This window comes from Ostrea edulis, chromosome 2 (assembly GCF_947568905.1).
Source record: "Ostrea edulis chromosome 2, xbOstEdul1.1, whole genome shotgun sequence".
Taxonomy (NCBI): Eukaryota; Metazoa; Mollusca; class Bivalvia; order Ostreida; family Ostreidae; genus Ostrea; species Ostrea edulis.
This window is the reverse complement of record NC_079165.1, coordinates 29,889,947-29,914,771: the sequence shown is the minus strand read 5'-3', so window position 1 is coordinate 29,914,771 and position 24,825 is coordinate 29,889,947. Positions and strand designations below refer to the sequence as shown.

Below are 24,825 nucleotides of genomic sequence, written 5' to 3'. Positions count from 1 at the left end.
GAGCCCTATATCCTGATCAGGTAAACAGAGTTATCCATAGTCAGAATTAGTGTGCCAAGAATGGCCTAACAATCGGTACGAGACAAGTCAGACAGCATTTGACCCAATGATAGGTTGTATTGGCAAACTAGATTGTTGCAACGACTGTGAAGAATCAAATAGTTGAATTTGAATTTTGGCAGAATATGTGGATTATGCTTTCTGAAATCAGAAATTTTGTTTAATACAGATATTAAAAAAAGTGCAAGAATATTCTCATATGTATGTCACAGATATTGGAATAGCACTTTTGCTTCTTGAGCATTTGTCAATGAAATAACAGGGTACAAATATGTCTGTCTACATTCTATAAATCCTAGGTGTGAGGCAAAGAAAAAAGACCCAATAGTGTTAATGGCCTATGGGCTTTCTGTAGATCATTTAGATTAATTGCAGTTTATCATAAAAGTGTACAATGGGCCTTGGTGTAGTGTGGGTCTACTACAGTAAGGTAGGATGACTATTAGGGGTTCAAAGCTTACCAGTCACAACATTATAAAACCAAGTTGATTCAGGTGAGTGAAGTGAATCATGAGCCTGTTGTTGAAGTAATAGCCGACATTGGCATTGAATGGTATGGTTGTCAAATAAGTTTATGTCATCTGATTAGCTTCAAAATAAGTCCAAATGTTTCCCTGGTAACTGAAACTGCAGTATCCACATCTTTTTGGGGCACTTTATAGAGGTTTGGCATAGATATATCCAAATTTCTATCTCTAGTCCTAAGTAGCTTACCATACATATGATTTGTAAGGAGGTATGGGAGTATACCTCAAAGAATATATTCGATAATTTAAAAAAACAGGCTTATTCTCTAGAACTAAATGTGAGCATGCACAGATGGTCAAATGGTATAGCATTCTGCATGATTCAGTTAAATACCAAGTCAAATGGAATATGCATGAACCCACATGCATAAAATGATTGTCATATATATAAGATTCCACCTGTATATATGTGTTGTGTTGTCTTGCTATTTATTCATAAGCTGTACGAGCTCTGGGGTATGGAAATACATGTGTGGATTGTTAGAAATTTTCTAATAGAGTACATGTATTTGCTATAGATGGTTAAAAACACCATGGACAATGAAAATGGACCCTACAGAAATCATTTAATATTGAAATATGTATAATGATGAATTTAAAACTTGTCATAGTAATTTGATATTTCTAGGGTGGACTCCGTCTCTTTTGACTGAGTTTGACTAAACATTCTTCATCAGTATGTCTTGTGAAGGTGTTCTAATGTATTTATATAACTTCTAGCTAGGGAAGAAAATGTGACTGAATAAACTTTGTTTTATTAGCCATTGAGAAGAAGTGAAGCAATGATACATAGCTCTGAGACACAGTGGTGCAGAGCACTGGTGTCATTTATAGTGTAGATTATCAGTATTCGTTCTTGCAGTACTTTTGTACATGTAATGTGGTTCATTTTTATTTTCAGTTACTACATATTATTCTTTCTTTACTGAGGTTCATGTCCATTTTGAGTAATTGCAAATATTTTTTTCGTATTATAATGATACATATCCATTTTTTGTTACCAGCATTATTTCTTAATCTAGTTGAACTGTTCATATCCATTTTGGATAGGCAGTATTCTTTCTTATCATGGTTGATGTTAATTTTGGTTACTCATATTTGTTCATTGCCAGTATTCTTTTTTACTGTTGTTTATATAAAATTTTTGGTAACTAATATTCTTTGATAGTGCAACAAGGAATTGTGTAGTTGGCAGAGTTCATAAAAAGATTTCAGGCTTGAGTCCCGAGTCATTATGTCAATTTTCCTCCCCTCTTATAATTAGCATGATTATTAGATTCCCTTAATGGTTCCTGTCAGTTTTAAAGGAATCTTTCAAAACATTAACTTGATGACTTAATATGATTTCCTTAATATGGAGCTATGGAAAATAGATGTGCTCTAGCATAGTATTGTGTGGGGGTTTTAACTCAAAGAGACTGTACATGCATGACGACCGCCCCTTGACCTTTTACCCTTGATGAATAAGATGACGGTCAAATTATACACACACACACACCCGCAACAAGTTGGGGGGGGGGGGGGGGGGGGGTATACTGGAATCGGGTTGTCCGTCTGTCCGTCCGTCTGTAGACGCAATGGTTTCCGGGCTCTAAAGCATTATCCTTTCCACCTACCGTCACCATATCATATATATGGACTACCCATGGGATGAAGATGTTCCCTATCGATTTTGGGGTCAAAGGTCAAGCGCACTGGACATCGAAGTAGCAATATGGTTTCCGGGCTCTAAAGTGTTATCCTTTCCACCTACAGTCACCATATCATACATATGGACTACCCATGGGATGAAGATGTTCCCTATCGATTTTGGGGTCAAAAGGTCAAAGGTCAAGCGCACTGGACATCGAAGTAGCAATATGGTTTCCGGGCTCTAAAGCGTTATCCTTTCCACCTACAGTCACCATATCATACATATGGACTACCCATGGGATGAAGATGTTCCCTATCGATTTTGGGGTCAAAAGGTCAAAGGTCAAGCGCACTGGACATCGAAGTAGCAATATGGTTTCCGGGCTCTAAAGCGTTATCCTTTCCACCTACAGTCACCATATCATACATATGGACTACCCATGGGATGAAGATGTTCCCTATTGATTTTGGGGTCAAAGGTCAAGCGCACTGGACATCGAAGTAGCAATATGGTTCGGTTTTTCATGCCATTTGTTTTTTACACTCAGAAAAGAGGTAGTTTATACCTATTACCAACACCCTTTGGGAGATTGGGGTAAGCGGGGGGTATTTTTAGTGAGCATTGCTCACAGTACCTCTTGTTTAAAATGTTTCTTGATTTTTTTTTTGTTTTTTTTTTAAAAAATAATGATGTATGTTCAATTTCATTTTACATGTATTTATTGCAATAAGTTATATTTCAATCCAATATATCAAATTGTAAAAACAAATTCTTAATTATTATCTTTAACATATCTAATAAAATGGATTTTGTTTCAGGGAATCTTTTTACATGATTATACATTGTATCTTTAATCTTTCAGTTTAAAATGAAGAGGAATCATGTCTGCATGAAACAGATTTGGGATAATCTCTGGGCTATATTAATAGGATCAGTATGTCATTAATGTGACATTCTCCAACCATGAAACATGTCATTTTATCACCTTAGATTAAATTACAACTAATGAGATAAGACAATAAGGAATGCACTTGGAATTATAGCACAATAGATTTGCTTTGGCTGTAATTTCAGTGCTCAGTGCATGCAGGAGAGTAGCTGCAATGGTGTAGACTTAGAATTTTGTTTTTTAATCTGACGTTCTCCAAAAAAAGAAGTTGTAGAGGGCTATATTGCAGCTAGCAGGAGAGTTGAGGCAGCGAGGAAAAAAAAACCATATTCAAACTGTCTAGTATTATTCAGAGGAAGTAGACTTTGAAAAAGTCTTAAATTGTCTTCAATAGGCATGAATTGCTCAGAGTGTATAATGTGCCAAAAATAAAACTGACACTTCAAGCCAACATACTTTGTGAAGTGTGTTAGTGGCTCATGATAAGTATGCCAAAGTGAAGCATCGCAGTTCATACCCTTATGTATTTTCAAAAATAAATTTTTATTTTTAGCTGAGTTGCATAGCAAATCTCGGCTTTTAAATTGGCGAAGGATGGGTAGGCGGGCGGACAGCGTCCACAATTAACTTGTCTGGTCTCTAACTTTCATACTTTTTGGTGCATCTTTGTGAGACTTGCATAACGTGATCACATCCAAAAGAGGAAAGTTCCTATTTATTTTGAGGTCCAAAGGTCAAGGTCACTTTGTCACTAAATGCCATAGATTTGAGCTTGTCCAGTCTCTAACTTTCATACTACTTGGTGCGTCTTTGTCAGACTTACTTATTTTGATCACATCCAAAAGAGGAAGGTTCCTATTTATTTTGAGGCGAAAGGTCAAGGTCTCTTTTTCACTATGTACTGTAGATTTGAACTTACCTCTAACTTTTATACATGTACTTGCTGGTGCATGTTTATCAGACTTCAAATCCTGATGACATTCAAGATTCATGTTGCTTTTGAAATCCAAAGGTCAAAGATGAAGGTCATTATCACACTTAATACCTATTGCGGCCATTCAAAGCTTCATACTTATAAACTATATTAAATACGTGCATGTTTTTACTTCATGAATGCAAGCGTGCATAATTTTCCAAACTGCAACTTGGCCATACGCATCTTTGATGCGTTTTAGCGATTTTTATTTTTTATATTTACATTTTATGTTCATTTCTATCGGAATTCCCAGTTCATCAAGATTCATATGCACAATGTTTACATCTGACTGCATCACATGAGGAAATTGCTATTATTACAATTGGTAACGATGTCAACGGCAAAAGCACTTGAAATGTAAATATTGCATGATTAATGATGATGTCATTACAAATGACACATGTTCTTTTGAACACTCTAGATTAAAAAATTAAAGTACAATTTTCTAGTTGTGAATCTACTATGGGTATCGTATAAATCTACTATGGGTATCGTATACTAACCATTTCGTCACTTGATCATGTAAGAATTGATATTGATTGAATAGTGCCATATTCTTTGCCATTTGGTTTGTCTGATAATTCGATGGATACTAATTAAGTGCTGCACTTTTGTAAATTTTGTATTATGTAAAAATATTTACACAAAGAAGTTGAACTTTCTCGGAATGTACATAATTCAATATCCTTTTTCATTCAGGCGTGTGGCATTTACACTCCAGTTATTTATACTGATTGTTATACCTGACCTTTTTAGGGCAATGACAAATCTAGAAGAAGTTAACGTTGTCTTAACTCTCCTGCACAAATTTAGAATACTGGGGTTATGTGCTGTACGCAAGCGTAGTACACTGCCAACACCAAGGGATTTATTTTTGAATGTCGGAGTTACATATATAGATGTATTGTTTTAATGCATTTTCATAAAAAATGTTAGCCATATTTTCTAATTCGTATTTGAAGACAATAAACATTACACAGATTCCGGAGAAAGATTTTTTAAAATATTCATTTTGAAGGCAAACTTTGCCTAACACCTTCATATATCGCAGTGACTTTTTGTATTTGGTGGTACTCTTAAATAATGACAGTATGTTCTGGTCAGAATGAGAAAAATATGCAAATTTGAGTGTCTGATTGAGGGACCAGATAATAATGCTTATACATGTATATGTACATTTAACAATCATTAGGCAGTATATAGGTGTATGATATTCAATTAATCCAACTGCATATCTGTTAAAATGATCATTTTTTTCTTCTTATGCAACTAAATTATTATTACTGGGGTCAGAACACAGGCTTTCTATCACCTGGAGACTTTTGGTATTTATGATAAGGAAAGGCTTATTGCGTCTTTCAGCGGTTGCCGGGCTATTTTGATGATGTGAAATATTAGTAATTTTCTATTCTATTCAAATCAATGAATACCGGATAATTGATCTACATCACCATTTTTTGTTGCAAAATTATGTGTACTTCTTAGATAGTAGAGAATCAGTTAAATAATTTGACCTATTTTTATATACTTGAAACCGCCAGGGTTGGGGTCCATTTCGTGATCCTTACTCATTCCCAGCTCTATGTGTCGAGGGTTTCGGAAGGCTTGTGGGTCAGAGGTATTGTGAATTACAGTGGTACATGTAATGGCATAAATCATAAGAAATTTAGTTTTTAAATAATGCACTTTATAAAGACTATATTCCCTTTTAAGGATGCTTCAACGAAGTTAATTTTCTTACTGAATTGTTTTTGTGATTTGTCTTTAGCATTTGTAGGATCTAGCTGAACAAATTTGTGTTTTGTGTTCTGACCTATTAAATTGTAATGAGTGAGAAATGAAATGATTTGATAGAGAAAATGAATTAATAGTTGAAAATTGCATGGATGTTGGAAAATATGTAATTGTGTTTTGTCATGGATTCTCTGAACATGCCTTGCATAATTAATGACTGGCTAATATATGTATCAATCTTTTTTGCCAGGATGATATGCAAAACAATTGATGTAGGTGTCAGGGACCAGAATTTTTTTAGATGAGCGAGTATTTTTTATGATATAATTCAAACTTTGGTGCTAAAATATGTGCACAGTTTTCTGGAGATTACGACATCTGTACTATGCAAATAAACAAGCTGGTAGGAAGTTGCACGGAGAGTCTATGGAAAACTTTTATGTATTTGCCAACATCTGTGTTTGATATAAATCTAAAGTCACCTTTCCTTTGTTCTACAGACACTGTTGGCTGTGCTGATCCAGAAGTCTGTATGTCTGTCTGTGGAAGTGAGACCGGCTGTAGTAACATTGCTTATCCCACTCTGGTCATAAATCTTATGCCAACAGGTTAGTGAAGGAACATAGGTTTGTTCTTTATATGTAATAGGATTTCATATACTCTCTTTATTACCTATATATATACTACTTTATGAAAAAAGTATATATATATAGAATGCTAACTGGTCATTTATAATAATTATGTGATGTATAATATGTGAAGTAGTGGTTAGTTAACATGTGAATGTTTTGTAAATCTCGCCTAGTAGATTTAGTAAATGATTATTAACTCTCAAGTTCTGTATTACAGCAACACATCTGATATTGCATTTGTACTACTACTGATGAAAGATTTATATTATTATATCTAGTAAAAGGTAAAACAGTAAAGGTTTTGGCTGAGTTCTTGGGCATCTTGAGCCTTTAAAACATGAGAGGCAACATACAAGTTCTTTATTCAGAACAAAACAAATTTGCCTGTAACCTAGTCAACAAGTGCAGAAAAGTTCCGCAGATTTGAGGAGTAGCGCTGACTTGTAAACATGACCTAACTGACTTGAAAATGTACATTTGGTTAAATACAACTGACTGTAAGACAAGGTACTAATCATCGTTTCTGAGATGCCTCCCTCCCCACAAACCCTTTGCCTTTCATTATATACGAAAATTGGGATTGTCTATGTTGCATGATATTTCTGGATACTTGGATTTGCCCAATGAAAAAGCTCTTAATTCATATGAGAGTTTGTCAAATTTAAACACAGGTTTAAAGTTGATGATTTGAAGAACATTCATTGCAAAGAAATAGAGGCAATTGTGAATGGAATCTCAACTTTAAAAATTCACTTTAAATGCAAGATAATAAAATTGCAAGATAATATAAAAATGAAAAATAGTAAAAATGCAAGATAGTATAAAAATGCAAGATAATAAAAATGCAAGATAGTAAAATTGCAAGATAAGAAAAATTCAAGATGCCAATCATTAGTGAGGAAAATTGTGTATCACAACTATATAGATAGATGTTAGCCAATCATTAATGAGGAGATGTGTGTATCACAACTATAGATAGCTTGTTAGCCAATCATTAGTGAGGAGATGTGTGTATCACAACTATAGATAGCTTGTTAGCCAATCATTAGTGAGGAGATGTGTGTATCACAACTATAGATAGCTTGATAGCCAATCATTAGTGAGGAGATGTGTGTATCACAATTATAGAAAGCTTGATAGCCTTTCATTAGTGAGATTTATTTGTAAGCCAATCATTAGTGAGATTTATGTACCACAACTATAGATAGCTTGATAGCCAATCATTAGTGAGGAGATGTGTGTATCACAACTATATATAACTTGATAGCCAATCATTAGTGAGATTTATGTACCACAACTATAGATAGCTTGATAGCCAATCATTAGTGAGATTTATTTGTTAGCCAATCATTAGTGAGGAGAGTTGTGTATAACAGTGACAGTATTAATATTCTTTTTTATGAAATCTTTTTGTATGTATTTTCTGTAGTTTAATCACAATTTTGTGTAAGCCAGTGCTAGAATTCATATTCTTTTAATTAAACGAATATTATAATTACTGGTTTTTTGTTTTTTTTTACACTGTTTTAGATATGTTCAATTTTTAATTGTAGTTTATTGTTGTTTTAATGTAAAGCACTTAGAGTAATTTTTTTTTATTATATAATGCGCTATATAAATACTTTAAATAATAATAACAAACCCTTGTTCTACTCTTTATATACTAGAGATTTTCTACATACATGAAAAATTTATATTCTTGTTTATTCATGAGAAGGCTTTGTCTTGAAATCAGGAGTCTAACCTTTCTTGATATGATTTCTATAGAACTAAGTCCTTCAGAATATAGCACTTGCTATTTTACATTCTTGCAATGGATGGTGATTTCACCGTGTTGAGAACTTGAGTAAGATAAAGGAATCTGCAGGTAGTTTAAAGCGCAAAGGAGATGTGTTTTTTTGTATTAAGTCATCTCCTTTTTTATGCGCCTGTCTTTAGACAGGACGTATTATGGTACAGCGATGTCTGTACGTCTTTCTGTCCGTCCGTCCGTTCGAGGTTTTCTCTTTGTAATTTCATTTCCCTTTCACATATCATGCTGAAACTTGCTGTGTAGCTTCTTTGTGGGTCACTCTAGATCATACTGCAATTTTGATCCATTTCGACCTTTTTTCCAGGAGTTTTGCCCCTTTATTTGGAAATAATTATTATATGGAGGGTACATAATTTGTCCACCCTACTCCTCCCACAGTTTTCAAGTGAGAGCCTTCTTATTTTGCGGAGTGTTTGTATGGGTATTGAAGATGTGCATGTGGGATGGATTTTGATTTTCTACAATTTTTGAGAAAATTACAGGTTGTTGAACTTGGTCTATTTGGAAATTAATATTCTATGGAGGATACATAATTTCCTCCCACAGTTTTCAAGTGAGGACCATCTTATTTTGTGGAGTGTTTGTATGCATGGTATTGAAAATGTGCATCTGGGGAAGGATTTTGATTTCCTTCCATTTTTTTTTACGCCCGTCGAAGACGGGACGTATTATGGTATGGCGTCGTCCGTCTGTCTGTCCGGACCTTGTGGGCAGGATACAGACTGAACCATAAGCCCTAGGACTTTACAACTTGGTACATTTGATCACCATGATGAGAAGAAGATGCCTATTGTTTTTCAAGGTCAAAGGTCAAGGTCGTAGTATCACTTATTAGGAAAACCTTGTGGGCAGGATACAAACCGAACCGTAAGCTCCAGGATATTATAACTTGGTATATTTGATCACCATGATGAGAAGAAGATGCCTATTGTTTTTCAAGGTCAAAGGTCAAGGTCGTAGTATCACTTTTTAGGAAAACCTTGTGGGCAGGATACAAACTGAACCGTATGCTCCAGGATATTATAACTTGGTATATTTGATCATCATGATGAGAGGAAGGTGCCTATTGTTTTTCAAGGTCAAAGGTCAAGGTTGTAGTATCACTTATTAGGAAAACCTTGTGGGCAGGATACAAACCGAACCGTTAGCATATTTATGAAGTAGCGCATTCTAAGGCTGTCCCTCTTTATATCTTGATATCCATTTCTACAAGCATAATAATGAATTAGCTCACAGAGGACAGTGCTAACTTCACTAAAATATGAATCCCACTAAAATATGTTTTCCTTGAGCAAAATCTACGGGCGTATTATGCCACGTTGGTGTTGCTCTTGTTGAAAAAATTACAAGTTGTTGAACTTGGTCCATTTGGAGGAAATCTAGATTTTTAAGTTAGACCCTTTGTTCATATGAAAGTTTGTCACAGCCTCAAGATGGCTGATAATACCTGAAGCAAAGTAATACAAATTATAGCACAAGAAAAACACCCTATGTAAGCATTTCACATGCGTATTATGTACCGTTTGCGGTACTCTTGTTATACCATAAAACAGTGGGTTGTTTAGTGTTCCAAAAATCAGATACTCTTAAATACCATTAGTCTTCAAACACGAATTACAAACTGTGTTGTCTCACAGGTGCCCGAGGAATGATGCTGGCCGTGATGATGGCAGCCCTGATGTCATCTCTCACCTCCATCTTTAACAGTAGCAGTACAATCTTTGCTATGGACATCTGGACCAGGATCAGGAAGCAGGCCTCAGAGTTGGAGATCATGATTGTGGGAAGGTTATTACACCTGTGAATTCTGCTTCTGTGTTGCATTTCTATAGATTGAAACATACAAATCAAAGCACTTGCATTGATGACAGTAAATCAGTTACATACATTTACAGGAGAGACTTGGTTAGAGTAGCAACACTTTCAGAGAATTGATGTGTTCCCTTAAATCAGGTCTCATTTCACAAGGGTTTTGTTTCTTACTTTCACAAGAGCACAAACTTGTAAAAAAAAAAATAAAAAAAAAAAAATTGTTTTTTATTGTGATATATTTTGTTGCTCATTTTTATTGGGATATCAATCACTCGCAAAAGCTTTCGCAACAAGTATGAATTGACCATGCTGACCTTGTGGTAATTAAGGTATTCAGTGGATAATGAAAGATGAACAATTTTGAATTATTTAAATCAAGATAAATGTTTATGGTGATGAAAGTGAAATAGATTAAATTCACATGGCTAGTAAATTTATTTTAGAAGCCGATCTTTTTTCACTCTTTTTTATTTGGGGGGGGGGGGGGAGTAATTCGCCCTTGATGAAATGAGAAAAATTTATATTTCTAAAAACTTCTACTGTAAATAATTAATTTTATTTCATATTTTTATGAAGAGAAAGTATACAGGTGTATAACGTTTTACCAAGAGATTTATAGAAGATCTACCGGTACTTCAATTTAAAATTCATGGTGAAATAAATCGAGCTGTAATCAAAATTTGTGAATGCCTGTGCTGTATTATTTTTATTTGATAAACTCTTCAAACTGATTCCATGATATCAAAAATAACACCATCTGTTTATTAGATATGATAATTGGTATAAATTGAACACTTTAAGTCATGTGAAAATGTCCACATATATTGCACATTTCTCATTTATTATTTTGACATTTGACATTTTCAGCTTCTCAGAGACTACAAAAATTATGATTAACCCGAATTGGTTTGTGCAGCAACTTTAAGGGTAAAGGGAACAAAAATTGTGTCCTTGCCTCCTTGGGGCCTTTGGTGGGACCAGAACATCTGAAAATAGTATTCTCTGTAAGGATCTTGTTTCTGTATTGCCTCTTACAGACAAACTGAGTTTGTAATATTTGAAACCCGAGGGTGGGCTTTCTTAATCATGTAGAGAAAATGCATTAAATCTTTACATATCTTCTTTCTTAAACATTTAACAGTCAAATTTGAGGCATAACATTACTGAACATGGAGGACTCGTATCAAAATTTTGAAATTCGTGACTCCTTGGTCATGAGTTCATTATAAGGCTTCAGGGTAAGTTTTGTATAAATGAAATTCAATTCCTTAAAATATCTGTACTCCTGAACCTTTGGAAGACAAACTGGGTTAAAAATGTCAATAGTTTTAACTGCCATAAGTCATATGTATAACAAATTATTTCATTGTTATGATGCAAGATTTAATTTGTCATTTTTGTTTCATTTAATGTGTTTAAATGATAAGAGTAGATTTATCTCCTGTGATGTTTTTTTATTTTGTAAATTTGTTTCAGACTGTTTGTCTTGGTTTTGGTGGTAGTCAGTATTGTCTGGATTCCTGTAATCCAGGCCTCTCAAGGGAGTGAACTCTTTGTCTACATCCAGGAAGTATCCAGCTTCATGCAGCCTCCCATCTGCTGCATTTTCTTGTTAGGCTTGTTCTGGGAAAGATTAAACGAAGCAGTGAGTCACCTTTGTCATCAGTAGTCAGACCGTTAGTTAAACTATATGTACCAATGATGAATGAGGTATTGATTTTAGCCAGCAATAGTTATCAAAATCTCTTTGGTATGTTTTAAATGACTTCTTTGTTTGATGTGTAATCCTGCCAACTTCTCATCAAATGCCATGTCACAAGTTTCTTTTCACTTGTAACTCAATCTTTTCGGTGTTTGTGTATAAATTAAGATCATCGTCTGAAGAGCATGGTTTGTCGGGAATAGCCTGATAATCCTTGTCATCGTAACGATAAAAACAAACAATTTTGAACTCTTCCATGTGTTCATTTTGTTTAGACTGTTGTCTTGAATCACCTGTAAAAGGCTCAGTATTTCACAATTTTGTGACACCTTGTGTCAATTATATTGTGTGCCATTACTAGAACTCTTTAAAACTGTATCATGCATGGTGGCACTGTAAACTGAAAGTGTAGTAGTCTGTGACTTGCCTGATTTTATATGCACTGGAGATCGAAGATCGGGGGGCATATTGTTTTTGTCCTGTCTTTCATTCTGTCAAACTTTAACCTTGCTAATAACTTTTTAACAGTAAGTGCTAGAGCTTTGATATTGTACATGAGTATTTCTTGTGACAAGACCTTTCCATGGGTACCAAACTTTTGGTCCTATGACCTTGACCTTGGAGTATGACCTACTTTTTGAAAACTTTAACCTTGCTAATAACTTTTGAATAGCTAGAGCTTTGATATTTCACATGAGTATTCCTTTTGACAAGACCCTTCCATGGGTACAAACATTTTTGACCCTGTGACCTTGACCTTGGGAGTTTGACCTACTTTTTTGAAAACTTTAACCTTGCTAATAACTTTTGAACAGTAAGTGCTAAAGCTTTGATATTTCACATGAGTATTCCTTGTGACAAGATCTGTCCGTGGATACTAATTTTTTTTTTACCCTGTGACCTTGACTGGTGTTTGACCTACTTTTAGATTATATGACATTGGTCATAACTTCTAAATGGTAAATATTTGAGCTTTCATATTGTACATAAGCATTTCTTGTGACAAGATCTTTCTACTGGTACCAAAAGATTTGGCCATTATTGGAGGCATTTGTGTTTCACAAACAAATCTTGTTTGGACACGTTTTTCACTGGGGCTTTCCTTTTCCTTTAAAAGTCTGAGGGCTTCAAAAGTTCTTAGATGAGTCCAAATTCTCCAAAAGGACTACAAAATTAGTGCCTGTCATTTTGTTAGTCTCGAACACGTACTACACAATCAACTTGAGATCAATTCTTTCACAATGTATGTAAAACAAGACCACATTTTGTAACATTGGCAGTTCACAGTTCAATGATCTTGCAGTTGTGCAATGACATTCACATAATGTCGGATATTTAGATCATCACTAGCTGCAGATCTGTAGCTCACTGAGAAAATAATTGGTAGAGATCAATATTTTCCCAGAGAGCTACAGATCTGTAGCTGAATCGTCACAAAATCTTAGTGGCATTCATTGTATCTTTATAAGCTGAGGAGATTTACTTCTTTATACAAGCTGATTATTTTCTCTCAAACTTTCAAAGGTGTAACCATGTAGCCATGGTACATTCGGATTTATTGCATATAAAATGAAAAAAGTGGGAAGTTGTGAGAATATTTCCTTGCCAAATTTCTAAATGTTCACTACAATTTTCTGATTGATGCTAAAGTAGAAGGTATTTTGTGATTTAAGGGTGCTTTCTTTGGACTGGTGATTGGGATGGTGATCGGAATTATCCGGTTCATTGTGGAGTATTCATACAATGTGCCTAACTGTGTGGAGAACCTGCCAGATCCCCGGCCATCCATCGTCAAGGACTTCCACTATCTCTACTTCTCCTCCTTCCTGTTTGTAGTCACAGGGATGGTGGCCATTGGAATCAGCCTTCTGACCAAACCCATCGACAAAAGATGTGTAAGAATCATTAGATCAGTGCTCAGACTTTTTTTTTATGAAACTGTATAAAGTTATGCAATATGTCCAAACTTTGCATGGAGGTACTAGTCAGAACGGTGTTTGGATTAATCATAGACATGTACATTGTACTCATGATACTTGTATGATGCTTCAGCTTTTCAGTGTTCTTACCTATGTTATCATTTAAGCTGTGAACGGTTTTACTGAGACTGTTCATGTGTCCATTATCTGTAAAGGTTAAGTGAAGGATTAAATCACTCAGTAATGACACTGCGGGAAATTTAACTTCAATATTTAATGTTAACTCTGTAAAACATAGCAACAAAGCATAATGAGATATTTTTGAGGAAATGTGGAGTGGTGACACAGACCCGCACCTAAGTTTGACTTTGGTTTCTTTTTGGTCTAAGCTGATTGACTTATACTGGTATTAGTTAGAATTAGCAACTTGTATATTGAAAGATCATCTCTGTATGGTTTTATTAGGTCACCTGAGTAAACTCAGGGGTCACCTATGCAAATTTGTTTGTGCCATCGTTGTGCATTAACAATTGAACCTTTTTAACTTCTTCTTGATAACTACCTTTCCAATGCCTTTCAAAGTAGGTATGAAGCATCTTTGAGACAAAGGGGGCATAAATTGTAAATTTCAGAATTCGTGCACCCCTGGGGCCTTAGGGGTGGGGCAAAAACTCCCAAATGTTGACCAATATTCAAAAATCTTCTCTACAACTGCACATGTATAAGAAAATCTAAATGCATAGTGATGTAGAGTAGGAAGGCTTCTACGAAAATTGTAAATTTCATGATCCCCAGGGTGGAGCCAAACTTGGTATATAGTATTTATGTGTAAAACATTTAAATGGCATCTTTAATGCTATTGATACCAACTTGAAACTCAATAGATATATAGAAGAAGTAGGTAGTCCTTTATCAAAATTGAAAATTTCATGATCTTAGGAGGCAAGGGTTTTGGTTCCAGGGTGGAGCCAAAATTATTACAGTGATTATTGTCTTTATCATTTGAAAAACTTTTTAAGTTTGCTGATACATTTAGGAAAAGCAGAAAAGGGTGTACCAAAATTGTGAATTTTGCATCCTCAGGGTTTGCCTCTAGGATGGGTCTAAATTAGTCATATTGTGTTAATGTTATATTATGTAAACAGTGGCAGATTTAAAGGTGTTTGGAGGGGTTCGGAACTCTACCCACCCCGCTCTTCTTCTTTCTTTCTTTTTTGAATCAACAAGTCAAGTTTTTGTTGAAATTCTATTAAAAATGTAGTGACTATTAATATAAGGAAGAAGGAACAAGAATTTAAGTCTAAAAGGCAATAAAATACACTATTTTAAATCAATCTTTTTAAAATTAACCCCCTCCCCCTTCAGACCTAAAAAAAACAACAACACCACAGTGAAGTCTAGATCTGCCAATGGTACAGCCTTTTTCATCAGTATAGGCTCTTTCGAGGGCATTTAGATTTTAAGAACACATCTTGTTTTATACAGCCCTTGGGACTATAATGATACTTTAACTAATACGCAGGTGACCATTAAGGCCCGTGGGCCTCTTGTTAGAGAAAGAATAAGATGGTGAAAGTTTTTATGAAAATGTGAACTGGGACATGTGATTTTCAATTCATCTTCACTTCTGACAGCTGCAGAGGTTGACCTGGTGGACTCGAAACAGCGAGGAGCCTCGACTGGACATTGATGAATGGATTGCTGGACAGTCCAAAAATGGGGATGATGAGGAGAGCTCGTCTGAAGCAGCCAGTACGGAAAAAGAGAAAGGCATGGAAATGGAGAACCTGGCTCAAAGAAATGGAAATGGTTAGTGCTAATCACTGTTACTTATTTTGTGGAATTTCATCAGGTTGCTTTATGTCGTGCTTTATTGACATGATTAGCTTTGTGAACTGCTGGTGAGATTGCAGTTCATAGTCTTCATTTTGATTGAAGTGTGATTATAGGGTCATGAAGCAGTAACTAGACCTGTTGTGATACTAGGACTAATACAACTTCAGGTGCTCATCCAAACAGTCATATTCCAAATATTACAGATTTGAATGTCACAATAATAAGTATAGTGTAAATGTACATATTTACGTGTGGTATTTATTTCTGCTAAGTCCATGGTCACATAAAATTTGTGTTATGTCATACCAGCAGACTTGCCGTATGTAAGCTAATTGTGTGTAAGCCGCATGCAACTCAATGAAATTTTATACCAGTGGACCAAACCAAAAATAAAAGTCCACAAAATTATGACTACGACAATACGTAGAATTAAATATGTCTACAGTATATTATTCCTACATTACTTCTACTTTGGCCTTGAGCTTTATAAATAACCTAGATGGGAGATTAAGAAACTAGAAGTCAAAAGCAACCATTAGGTCACATATAAATGTAAAATTTTGTGTGACAAATTCAGTATTTTGCATTTATGGCCTTGACATAGTGCAAATGGCCTTGATCTAAGATTCCGATACCTACATTGGCCTAAAGTACCTTTCGTGTAATGTGTGTATGTCGAAGCGTATCTTTTCTGAAAATACAATTGTGATAAACATGTTTCATTTATAGCATAAAAGTATGGGTCTTTGTTACTAGGGCATGGTGAATAGAGGAAGGTGCAGGTGAAATATTTGAAACTCCCAGTTACCTTAACATTATGCAAATTACTATAGACCCAGGCCATGACACACACTCTTGTCATAATAAACCATGTGTTGAATACGGGTATCAAGTATTGCTTTGTTAGAAAGCTGTGGTTCAATATGATTTTTTGTGCGAGTGATATTGACCTCAAACGACCCTAGGACTGGGTCAGGCTATAACAGACTGCATGTCTTAAAGAAATTCATGGGTCAAATACCTGTATTTAGTACTGCTCTGTTTCAAAGTTGTGGTGTAGACTTGATTTTAAACTTATATTTTTCTCCCAGTTACCTTGACCTTATCCAAATGACCTTTGGTCAGGGTTATAACACCCTCAGATCATAAGCAATTGACAAGTATCATGAATAATTCTATAATGACCAAATTCAGCAGTGATGGATCTATTGGTAACATAAACTTAACTGAAAAAAAACCCAAAAAACTTAGGCTGTATCATGTACATCTGTTTATCGGATGAAAGCATCAAATCGATGGAAATTGAATGATTAAGGTAAGGTGGTGGATTTAGGGGAAGTAAAGTCAACCATACTTTAATGTATTCATTAAAAAATGTAAAGATTTGAAATTTCAAATTTACAGTGTGTAAATTACAGGGAATCTTAATTTGAACAGTGGATCCAAGGGGAGAAGAGTGGTGTTTGCCACATCTGGGCGTACAGTGTTTCACGAACACATCTTGTTTTACTTTGTAGCCACAGAGGCAAGATTATCAGAGAAAACTGCCAACAAGGAAGCTGACAGTAACCAAAGAGACAGCCTAATGAAACCTGCTCATCTGGATACAGATCCGGAGGTTCAGATAGAGGAAGATGCAGGTACTAATGATTTGTTGCTCACCTGAGCAGAAAGCTCAATAAAGGCTTGTTTGTTTTGTTGTCTGTTCCTCTGTTTGTTCAGTTGTTTGTTTTGTTGTTTATCTGTTAATCTGTTTGTTCAGTTGTGTGTTTTGATGTCTCTCCATCTGTTGTCTAACGTTTGCCTTGAAACTTTTCACGATTGACTGCTTCCTCAAAACCATTTGTTCAGTTTCAACCAAACTTTCCACTAAGATTTTTTTCCCTGGGTAAAGGGAATTCACATTCATACAAGAAGTGTATGAAATCATCCTCATGTAGTGTAGATTCAAGTTTGTTTAAATTATGGTCCCCAGGGCCACAATAGGGGTGCAATGTAAGATAGTTATTCTGTGTACAGCCATGTTTGTTCCAACCATTTTATTAGGATCACAATGTGATGCAAAGTTTTACATAGGAATATGTTGGAAAAAATCTTTAAAGTCTTATACTTGGGAGTAGTCTTGTTACGACAGGTCTATTTTAATTAAAATCGTAATGCTGCTCTGAGGAAATCTTTCAGAATTTAAAGGTTGCAGTCCTCTAAATAAAGACAAGTGCTTCATGTTTTGTTTGACAATGAATTGGCCCAATTAACCAAGGAAATTTAGAGAAAAATATATATGTATATGCATCCATGTTTTTATCTTTAGATTATGCAATCACAGGGGTACATGATCTCAGAGATGTAGCCCAGATACCGTATATAGGTTTTTTCCGCAGGGTAATAAGCATGAATTGTCTTTCTTGTTTTTACTTGTGATCGTTTGAGAATTAGTACTCACTGACTGATAAGTATTCACTGTTGAAATTTCTATTCAAACTGTATGTATGAGTATTTCTGACAATAGTAGTAATTCTTTGTGTGCTAAAATTTATTACGCTAAAATTATTAGCTTACCTTTGAGCCAGCAAATCGCCAAATTTTAGACCAGTGGAAAAAACCCGCTATATGGCAATACTTTCTCTCTTAGTAAGAGATCAAATAAGTCATCCCATCTATGTAAGTTTTTGAATGTAGTACTATAAGTACAGGGTAGTTTTCATCTACATGTTAATTGCCCATGTTGATCTGTCTGTACATGCAGCTATACATGAGTTTGGTTTGATAATTTTTGTTTAGCTAGGTGATCTGTTTAACCTTTCCTGTTTAAACGCTTGTCATAAATGGGTCATATTTTGGTATGGTGCAGTATGTCCTGCTGTCTGTGCATCTGTCGGCGTCTTGTGGGTCAGATCAAAACTGTACTTTAATGAGGTTTAGATGATCTTCAATTTTGGTACACAAGAATCCAATGATTAGAGGAAGAAGCTTAATGTTTTTCAAAGTCATAGGTCAGACTTGCAGGGGTAATGTTGTAGATATAATACGAAATAAAATCAAAGCTAGGATAATTAAACTTTATGCACATACTCAACCATCACAGATGGGTTGTATTATATATGGAGCAGTATTTCTATGTGTCTGTCTGTTCATTCATCAGCACATTGTGGGTCAAGGTCAAGAAGAGTACTAGGAAGGCTAGGATAATCAAACATGGTACACATGTTCCCCATGGTGAGAAGAAGATGCCTGTTATTTCGAAACATCAAACTTTCATGGTTTATTTGAGTGTATTTTACTGTGTAAGCATTGCTCTCCTTAAATTTGACGGTAAAACACAGTTACAGTGAACACACTTTTAATGAATTCATGCTTACAGTAAAACACTGTTACAGTGAACACACTTATAATGAATTCACGCTTACAGTAAAACACAGTTACAGTGAACACACTTATAATGAATTCAAGCTTACAGTAAAACACCATTACAGTGAACACGCTTATAATGAATTCACACTTAGGCAAAGTGATTTTCATTCCCTGTTAATGAAATCAGTTGCCATGAAACTGAGGAAATGTTTCTTACAATTAACATCCTATTTCAGGTTACTGTGTAGTGTTTTTCATTAGCAAGGCACAACACAGCAGTCTGTCAATCATACCGGCTTGGATGCACTGTCCTATCAAAAGCTGACATGATGTCAACGTTAGGTCTGTGTCAAAATAAGACAGTTGGTTTTGTTTTGCAGTGAGAGTGTCCTTGCCTCGGCGAGCGATTTACTGGTGTTGTGGAATAGAGGAGGGTAATAAGACGGAGCTGTCTAGCCACACCGTACAAAGAAATCAAATGCTGTCCATTGAGGAACACCCAGTCTGGTCTAAAGCCTCCAACGCTTTTGCCATCTTTGCCATGGTTGCAGCTGTTTTTCTCTTTGTTTTCTTTGCTTGAGGTAATGTTCTTGCATTAAGTGTCAAATGTTATTCATATCAAACTTCCAGCATACACTTACAGTATATAATTTTATTATATACCTATCTATGAGTCGTTTTTTGATACTGTGGATTTCACAGTGTGATCCGGTTTTCCGGATCACCACACTGTGGTTTTCTGATTCCATATCAGTATCCCCTGAAACTGATAATGTCACAATGACGTCACAACACATCAACGCAGCGTTTTTGTGGAAAATATTGACCGCGTCAGAAACAAAACTGCATACACAAAATATAATTTATCGTCCTGTGCGTCAGTCTTTCCATGCTTCTCTATCCTGTATAAGTCATTACCAGATTATGACTTTGTAAAACGCTCCTCGTATCCTAGTTCAAAGTTGATGTGGACAAAAATCACTTCATGAAGTTTAAGATATTCAATGTTACAATATCTTTGTACAGAGAAGCTACTTGGCAATTATACTTGACAGAGAGGAAACTTGTGACCAGTGTTTGCCATGATACCCTACCACTAGGTCATTTCACCAGGCCATGGTCACTGAGAAAAAAATCATGAAATTCTTCTCTAGGCCATAACCCTGTGGCATAGAAACATGTATGCTCATACTTCACTCAAAAGTTGTTTAGACCTTGAAGTGTGTAATGACCTTCAACGAAAGTAATTTTTATAAAAGATCAAAGCCACTAAAAATTATAATTTTTAACTTTGGGATGGAGATACCTGGTTGTATTAGTTTGGCTAAAACAGCTTTAATCTAATCATTGTGAAGTACATGTAACATAAAGTGCAAGAACTTGGAAACTTACCTTGCTTTCGACGTACATACAAGCAAGGAAAATTGCTCTAAAATCTGTTATTTCCTGGTTTACTTGGAACACTAACAAAAGTATGCACATTTATTTTGTTTGAAGACCTGCAGGAAAGTTCTGTAATTGATATTTTTTAATTTTCTAGGTTTGCTCTTGTTTAGAAATTCTGCCAGGTGTCATATGTGAGAAAGCAACCATAATCAACCAGTCTTTGAGTGCACGCAGATTTAGAATGACCACTTTCACAGCCATTGATCATGTCTTGTCATTTTAACAACAACAAAAATCTTAGAATGATGACTATCAGTCTGAATGATAAATTTTTGATTTACATGTACATATATAGGGTGAAATCAAATGGGCATGAGGACAGTGTGGTCATTTTGTTATTTCCGAGGCTATACTGTTTCAATGTTTCTTGTGTTGAAGAGTTGCCAAAGTGGTTATTGCCCAAAGTAAACATTTGTACACAATTTTATCACACCAAAAAATGAAACTAGTATATAGTTTTCCAAATTATATTTATCTTTTTTTACCATATAAAATAACTGATAATTAGATATTTTATAGCATGGAGTGTACAGGTTTTGTCCTATATATATATGTACTTGGCCAGTACAGTTATTTTTTCATGACCTGTCAGGTAATTGCAAATCTTTTTATTCATGGGTTTATTTTAAAAAAAAAATTCTATTAGAATGGAGCTGTACATTGGTCCATTGAGATATTGCCTATATTCGCATCTGATAAACAATCCCTTATATAAATGTTTCTGAATTGTTACTTTTTGGAGTGATCCGAATTTTAAAATTGCTATGGTGTGGTTAAGATGTGTTGACAACCAGAATAAAGCAGGGCCAATGGTTTAACAATACCACACATTTGGTTATCCATAACCAATGAAATGGTTCCTCCTGTTAGGGGCTGATAGTCGCACTACATCACAGGCACCTGGATTTCTGTCGATAAGTCGCTCAGTAAAGTAAAAAAAATCCTATCCCCTCTGTATAAGTATGTATTTATATATAGAGGGGGTGGGATTTTTCAATCTTTGGCTTTATTGAGAGACTTGTTAACAGAAATTCAGGAGCCTGTGAATACATGCATGCATCTATTGTTCCGCTGGTCGAAAGTAGGGATGTAGATTCTTCAGAGCCACTCCTTTTTTTGGTTTAATATTATATACAGTTTATATTCAGTGCATGTACATGTATGTCATAAAATGTGCAAATGATCAATTGTTGATCTGGTTTTTTATGTATGAATGTATGTGGCTGATGTTTGTAAAATATGCAAGTAATTGCTGAAAGAAAAACATTCATTATGAATGGTACTTGCATATGATTTCATAGTATATACATTACCCACCATGAATAAGTATACACATATAATATGATATTAAAGCTTTTTACATATTTTGGTATGAAATATATTCAATATAATAAAAGAAGCTTAATTCACTGTGTATAACTTTCAATTTATCTCAGCAAAATAATCATTTAAGAGGATAATTTTATTATATGTGAAACAATAATAATGGACATTCAGTATTTTTGTCATAGTCTGTTAAATTGTGCTATTGATTTATTTAAGGTGAAAACTCGAAGGGTCTTATATCAAATACATAATAACATATATAAGTTTGAAATGGTTTTGAAGTTAGGTTTGCATATCTCTTCCTAGAGAAATAAAAAATTCAGAAAATCAAGTATTTTAATAAAAGACAATGATATACGGGTAAAAAGTTAAAAGCCTTAATGTCTTCTTTTTAAGTGCAAGTGTTCTGTATTTTGCATGAAAAGATCTGTATCTATGATGTAACTCATTTTTTTAAATGTGCAAATAACTTATTTTGGTGAGTGTATACTTAATTTATGGTGGGCAGTGTAAAGAATTTGTTGTACCCTGATGAAAAAGAAATATGCAGTTATGAACAGAGGAAAATGACATAATATTTATCTGCATCCAAAATGGCTTTTTAGTGTTCAATCATGTATATCATAGAAGTAGATACATATGTACTTGGATTAGAACTGTGAATAATTTTATATTTATATGTTACAAATTTTTTATTCATTCTCGACTTGAATGGTCCAACTATAATGACCCGGTTCAGTTATTATGAAATGTGATGTATCAAAGTGTTTATATTTTATTATACACAGTTTACTAAGGTCAACTTTTGGGTCTGTGTGTTTAGTCAATATGTGCTGTATTTCAAGAGTTCATGTAGGAAACTTGGAAATGATGTCTACTTATGAATTTATGTTAACTTATGTCACTGAACACAGTGTCGGGGACATTGTTTTTACTCCCATTTCATATTTTTCCTCTTCTTTAGTTAGTCTGCATGATTTTATGAAAGTACTAGAGCTTAATTAAACAGATCCAATTCAAACTTTGTGGGCTGATAGGGGGTCATGATGAGGGGTGCAATCAATGTTGCAAATTTTCATAATGGCTGCCAAAAAACGTCAAAAAAATCAAAGTTGGTGGACTGAAACCAAATTCTACTTCTAGGGTTATTTCTTGATTAGTCCATTTCCAACATCAAATTCTTTTTGTACCAAATACAAATATATTTCAAAGTGTTGAAATCTCTATGACATTTGGGTTCAGGGGTCAATTGAGGGTCCACAGTTCATTTCTAGCATCAATATCTCCATTCAATTTTCAAAATTGTTGCCAAAAAAATGAAGTTTGTCAGATTTCATGGTGAATTGAGAACACCTAGTTCATTTCTGACATTAAAATTCCAACATGGGGGAGCGTGTTCAGGGACATTTGTGTTGGCATCCCAACACAGTTACAAAGCTTGTTATGTTAGCTTTAATATATTTCTATATGTAAAGTGTTTGTAGGGAGAAAGCATACTTTATAGATTTGTGCCTTATCCCAAATGTTCATATAAAGTTTGTTCAAATCAACTGAATGATGAAAAAACATCAATTATATTTTAAAATGATTGCAGAAAACAAGAGTATTCTGTAGAAAAAAGAAATTTGAGTGTAGATTTATTGCTGTGGTGTATGGTTTCTTTCAATAGCTGTAGGATGTACTTAGATAATAACATACTAGTAGTTCTTTTATTTTGAAGAGTAAAGGTGAAATGATCGCACACCTAGATGAAAGTGACCTCCACTTTTAGCAAGGTTCTTTTGTCTTCTGTACTGTTTATTTCATGTACAACCAACACAAATCAGAAAGTTAATGCATGACCTACATTCCACATTAATGTCCGTTCAGATTTAAAGTTGCTTTAATAATTTTGCTCAAACAAGAGATCATACTTTTTTAAAAATACTTTTCAGATTGTAAATCTGTTTAATACTTCCTGTAGATATTTATGTGTTCACGAGTGATATTGAATTTAGAATTCTATACAGAACACATGACAAGGTTTTGCTTGTTTTATATTCAGCGAAATAAAATCACACGAAGTACATTTGTTGTTTACATTTCTCCCCTCCCTCTAGATAAATGTTTTAAAGAGAATATGATTTCAAATATTGGTTTCGTACTTGTCAAAAAAAATAAAAGGTAGGTAGAGGAAGACCCCTTTCTTCTTGGGTCATCTGTGGAGCAAAATAAAATTAATATATATTGTGTGTTAATAGAAGATGAAAAATGTATTTTTTTTTAGCTCACCTGAGCTGAAAGCTCAAGTGAGCTTTTCTGATCGCCTGTTGTCCATCCATCTGTCTGGAAACTTTACATTTTTGACTTCTCCTCCAGAACCACCAGGCGAATTTCAACCAAACTTGGTGAAAAGCATCTTGGGTGAAGGGCTTTCAAGTTTTTTTCAAATGAAGGGTCATGCCCCTTCAAAGGGGAGATAATCACACACTCGAAACAAGGGTAGGGTCATTTAAATTTTTTATTAAGAAACACTGGGCCAGAAGAGCTGAAATTTACATGAAAGCTTCATGACATAGTGCAGATTAAAGTTTGGTAAAACCATGACCCCCAGGGGTAGGTTGGGGCCACAATAGGGGATCAAAGTTTTACATGCTAATATATAGGAAAAATCTTATCGGAACCATTGGGCCAGAGAAGTTTACATTTACTTGAAAGCTTCCTGACGTAGTGCAGATTTAAGTTTGTAAAAATTGTAGCCTCCGGGGTATATTGAGGCCAGAATGGGGATCAAAGTTTTACATGCAGATATATAGAGAAAATCATTAAATATGGGCCAAGGTGACTCGGGTGAGCGATGTGGCCCATGGGCTCTTGTTTTGAATATGGATTTGCTCCACGCATGGGCTGTATGTTTTCCGAAAGGAAAACCCCACGAATTTAAGAATTTTTTTTTATTGATTTTGGCATAATGTAATTTTATGCCTACTTTATGCTCCTGTCGTATAACACAAAGTAATTTTGGATCAAATTAAGGTAGCTCATTGCACTAAAATTTTATGTAATGGCTCTGTAAAACACCTCTTATGAAGTATGATTTCACCATCGAAAGAGTGATACAAGCTCTGGAATATTTTTTGTGATTTATCCTGAAATGATAAAGGTCCTTTGTTTGCCAATAAGATACTCT

General features: G+C 34.7%; 1 protein-coding gene across 2 annotated transcripts in view; it reads left to right on the top strand.

The window, feature by feature from the left end:
* LOC125679337 (sodium/myo-inositol cotransporter 2-like) overlaps window positions 1-23,724 on the top strand; it is a 55,384-nt gene extending 31,660 nt beyond the window's left edge. For both annotated transcript variants that reach the window (XM_048918482.2, XM_048918483.2), the window contains 8 exons: window positions 6,320-6,427; window positions 9,902-10,052; window positions 11,553-11,721; window positions 13,452-13,673; window positions 15,332-15,506; window positions 17,051-17,173; window positions 19,265-19,465; window positions 20,425-23,724. In XM_048918482.2, coding sequence (XP_048774439.2) covers window positions 6,320-6,427; window positions 9,902-10,052; window positions 11,553-11,721; window positions 13,452-13,673; window positions 15,332-15,506; window positions 17,051-17,173; window positions 19,265-19,464 — 1,148 coding nt within the window. In that variant the 3' untranslated portion in view covers window position 19,465; window positions 20,425-23,724. The remainder of the gene's footprint in view (window positions 1-6,319; window positions 6,428-9,901; window positions 10,053-11,552; window positions 11,722-13,451; window positions 13,674-15,331; window positions 15,507-17,050; window positions 17,174-19,264; window positions 19,466-20,424) is intronic.
* Window positions 23,725-24,825: the final 1,101 nt, after the last annotated feature.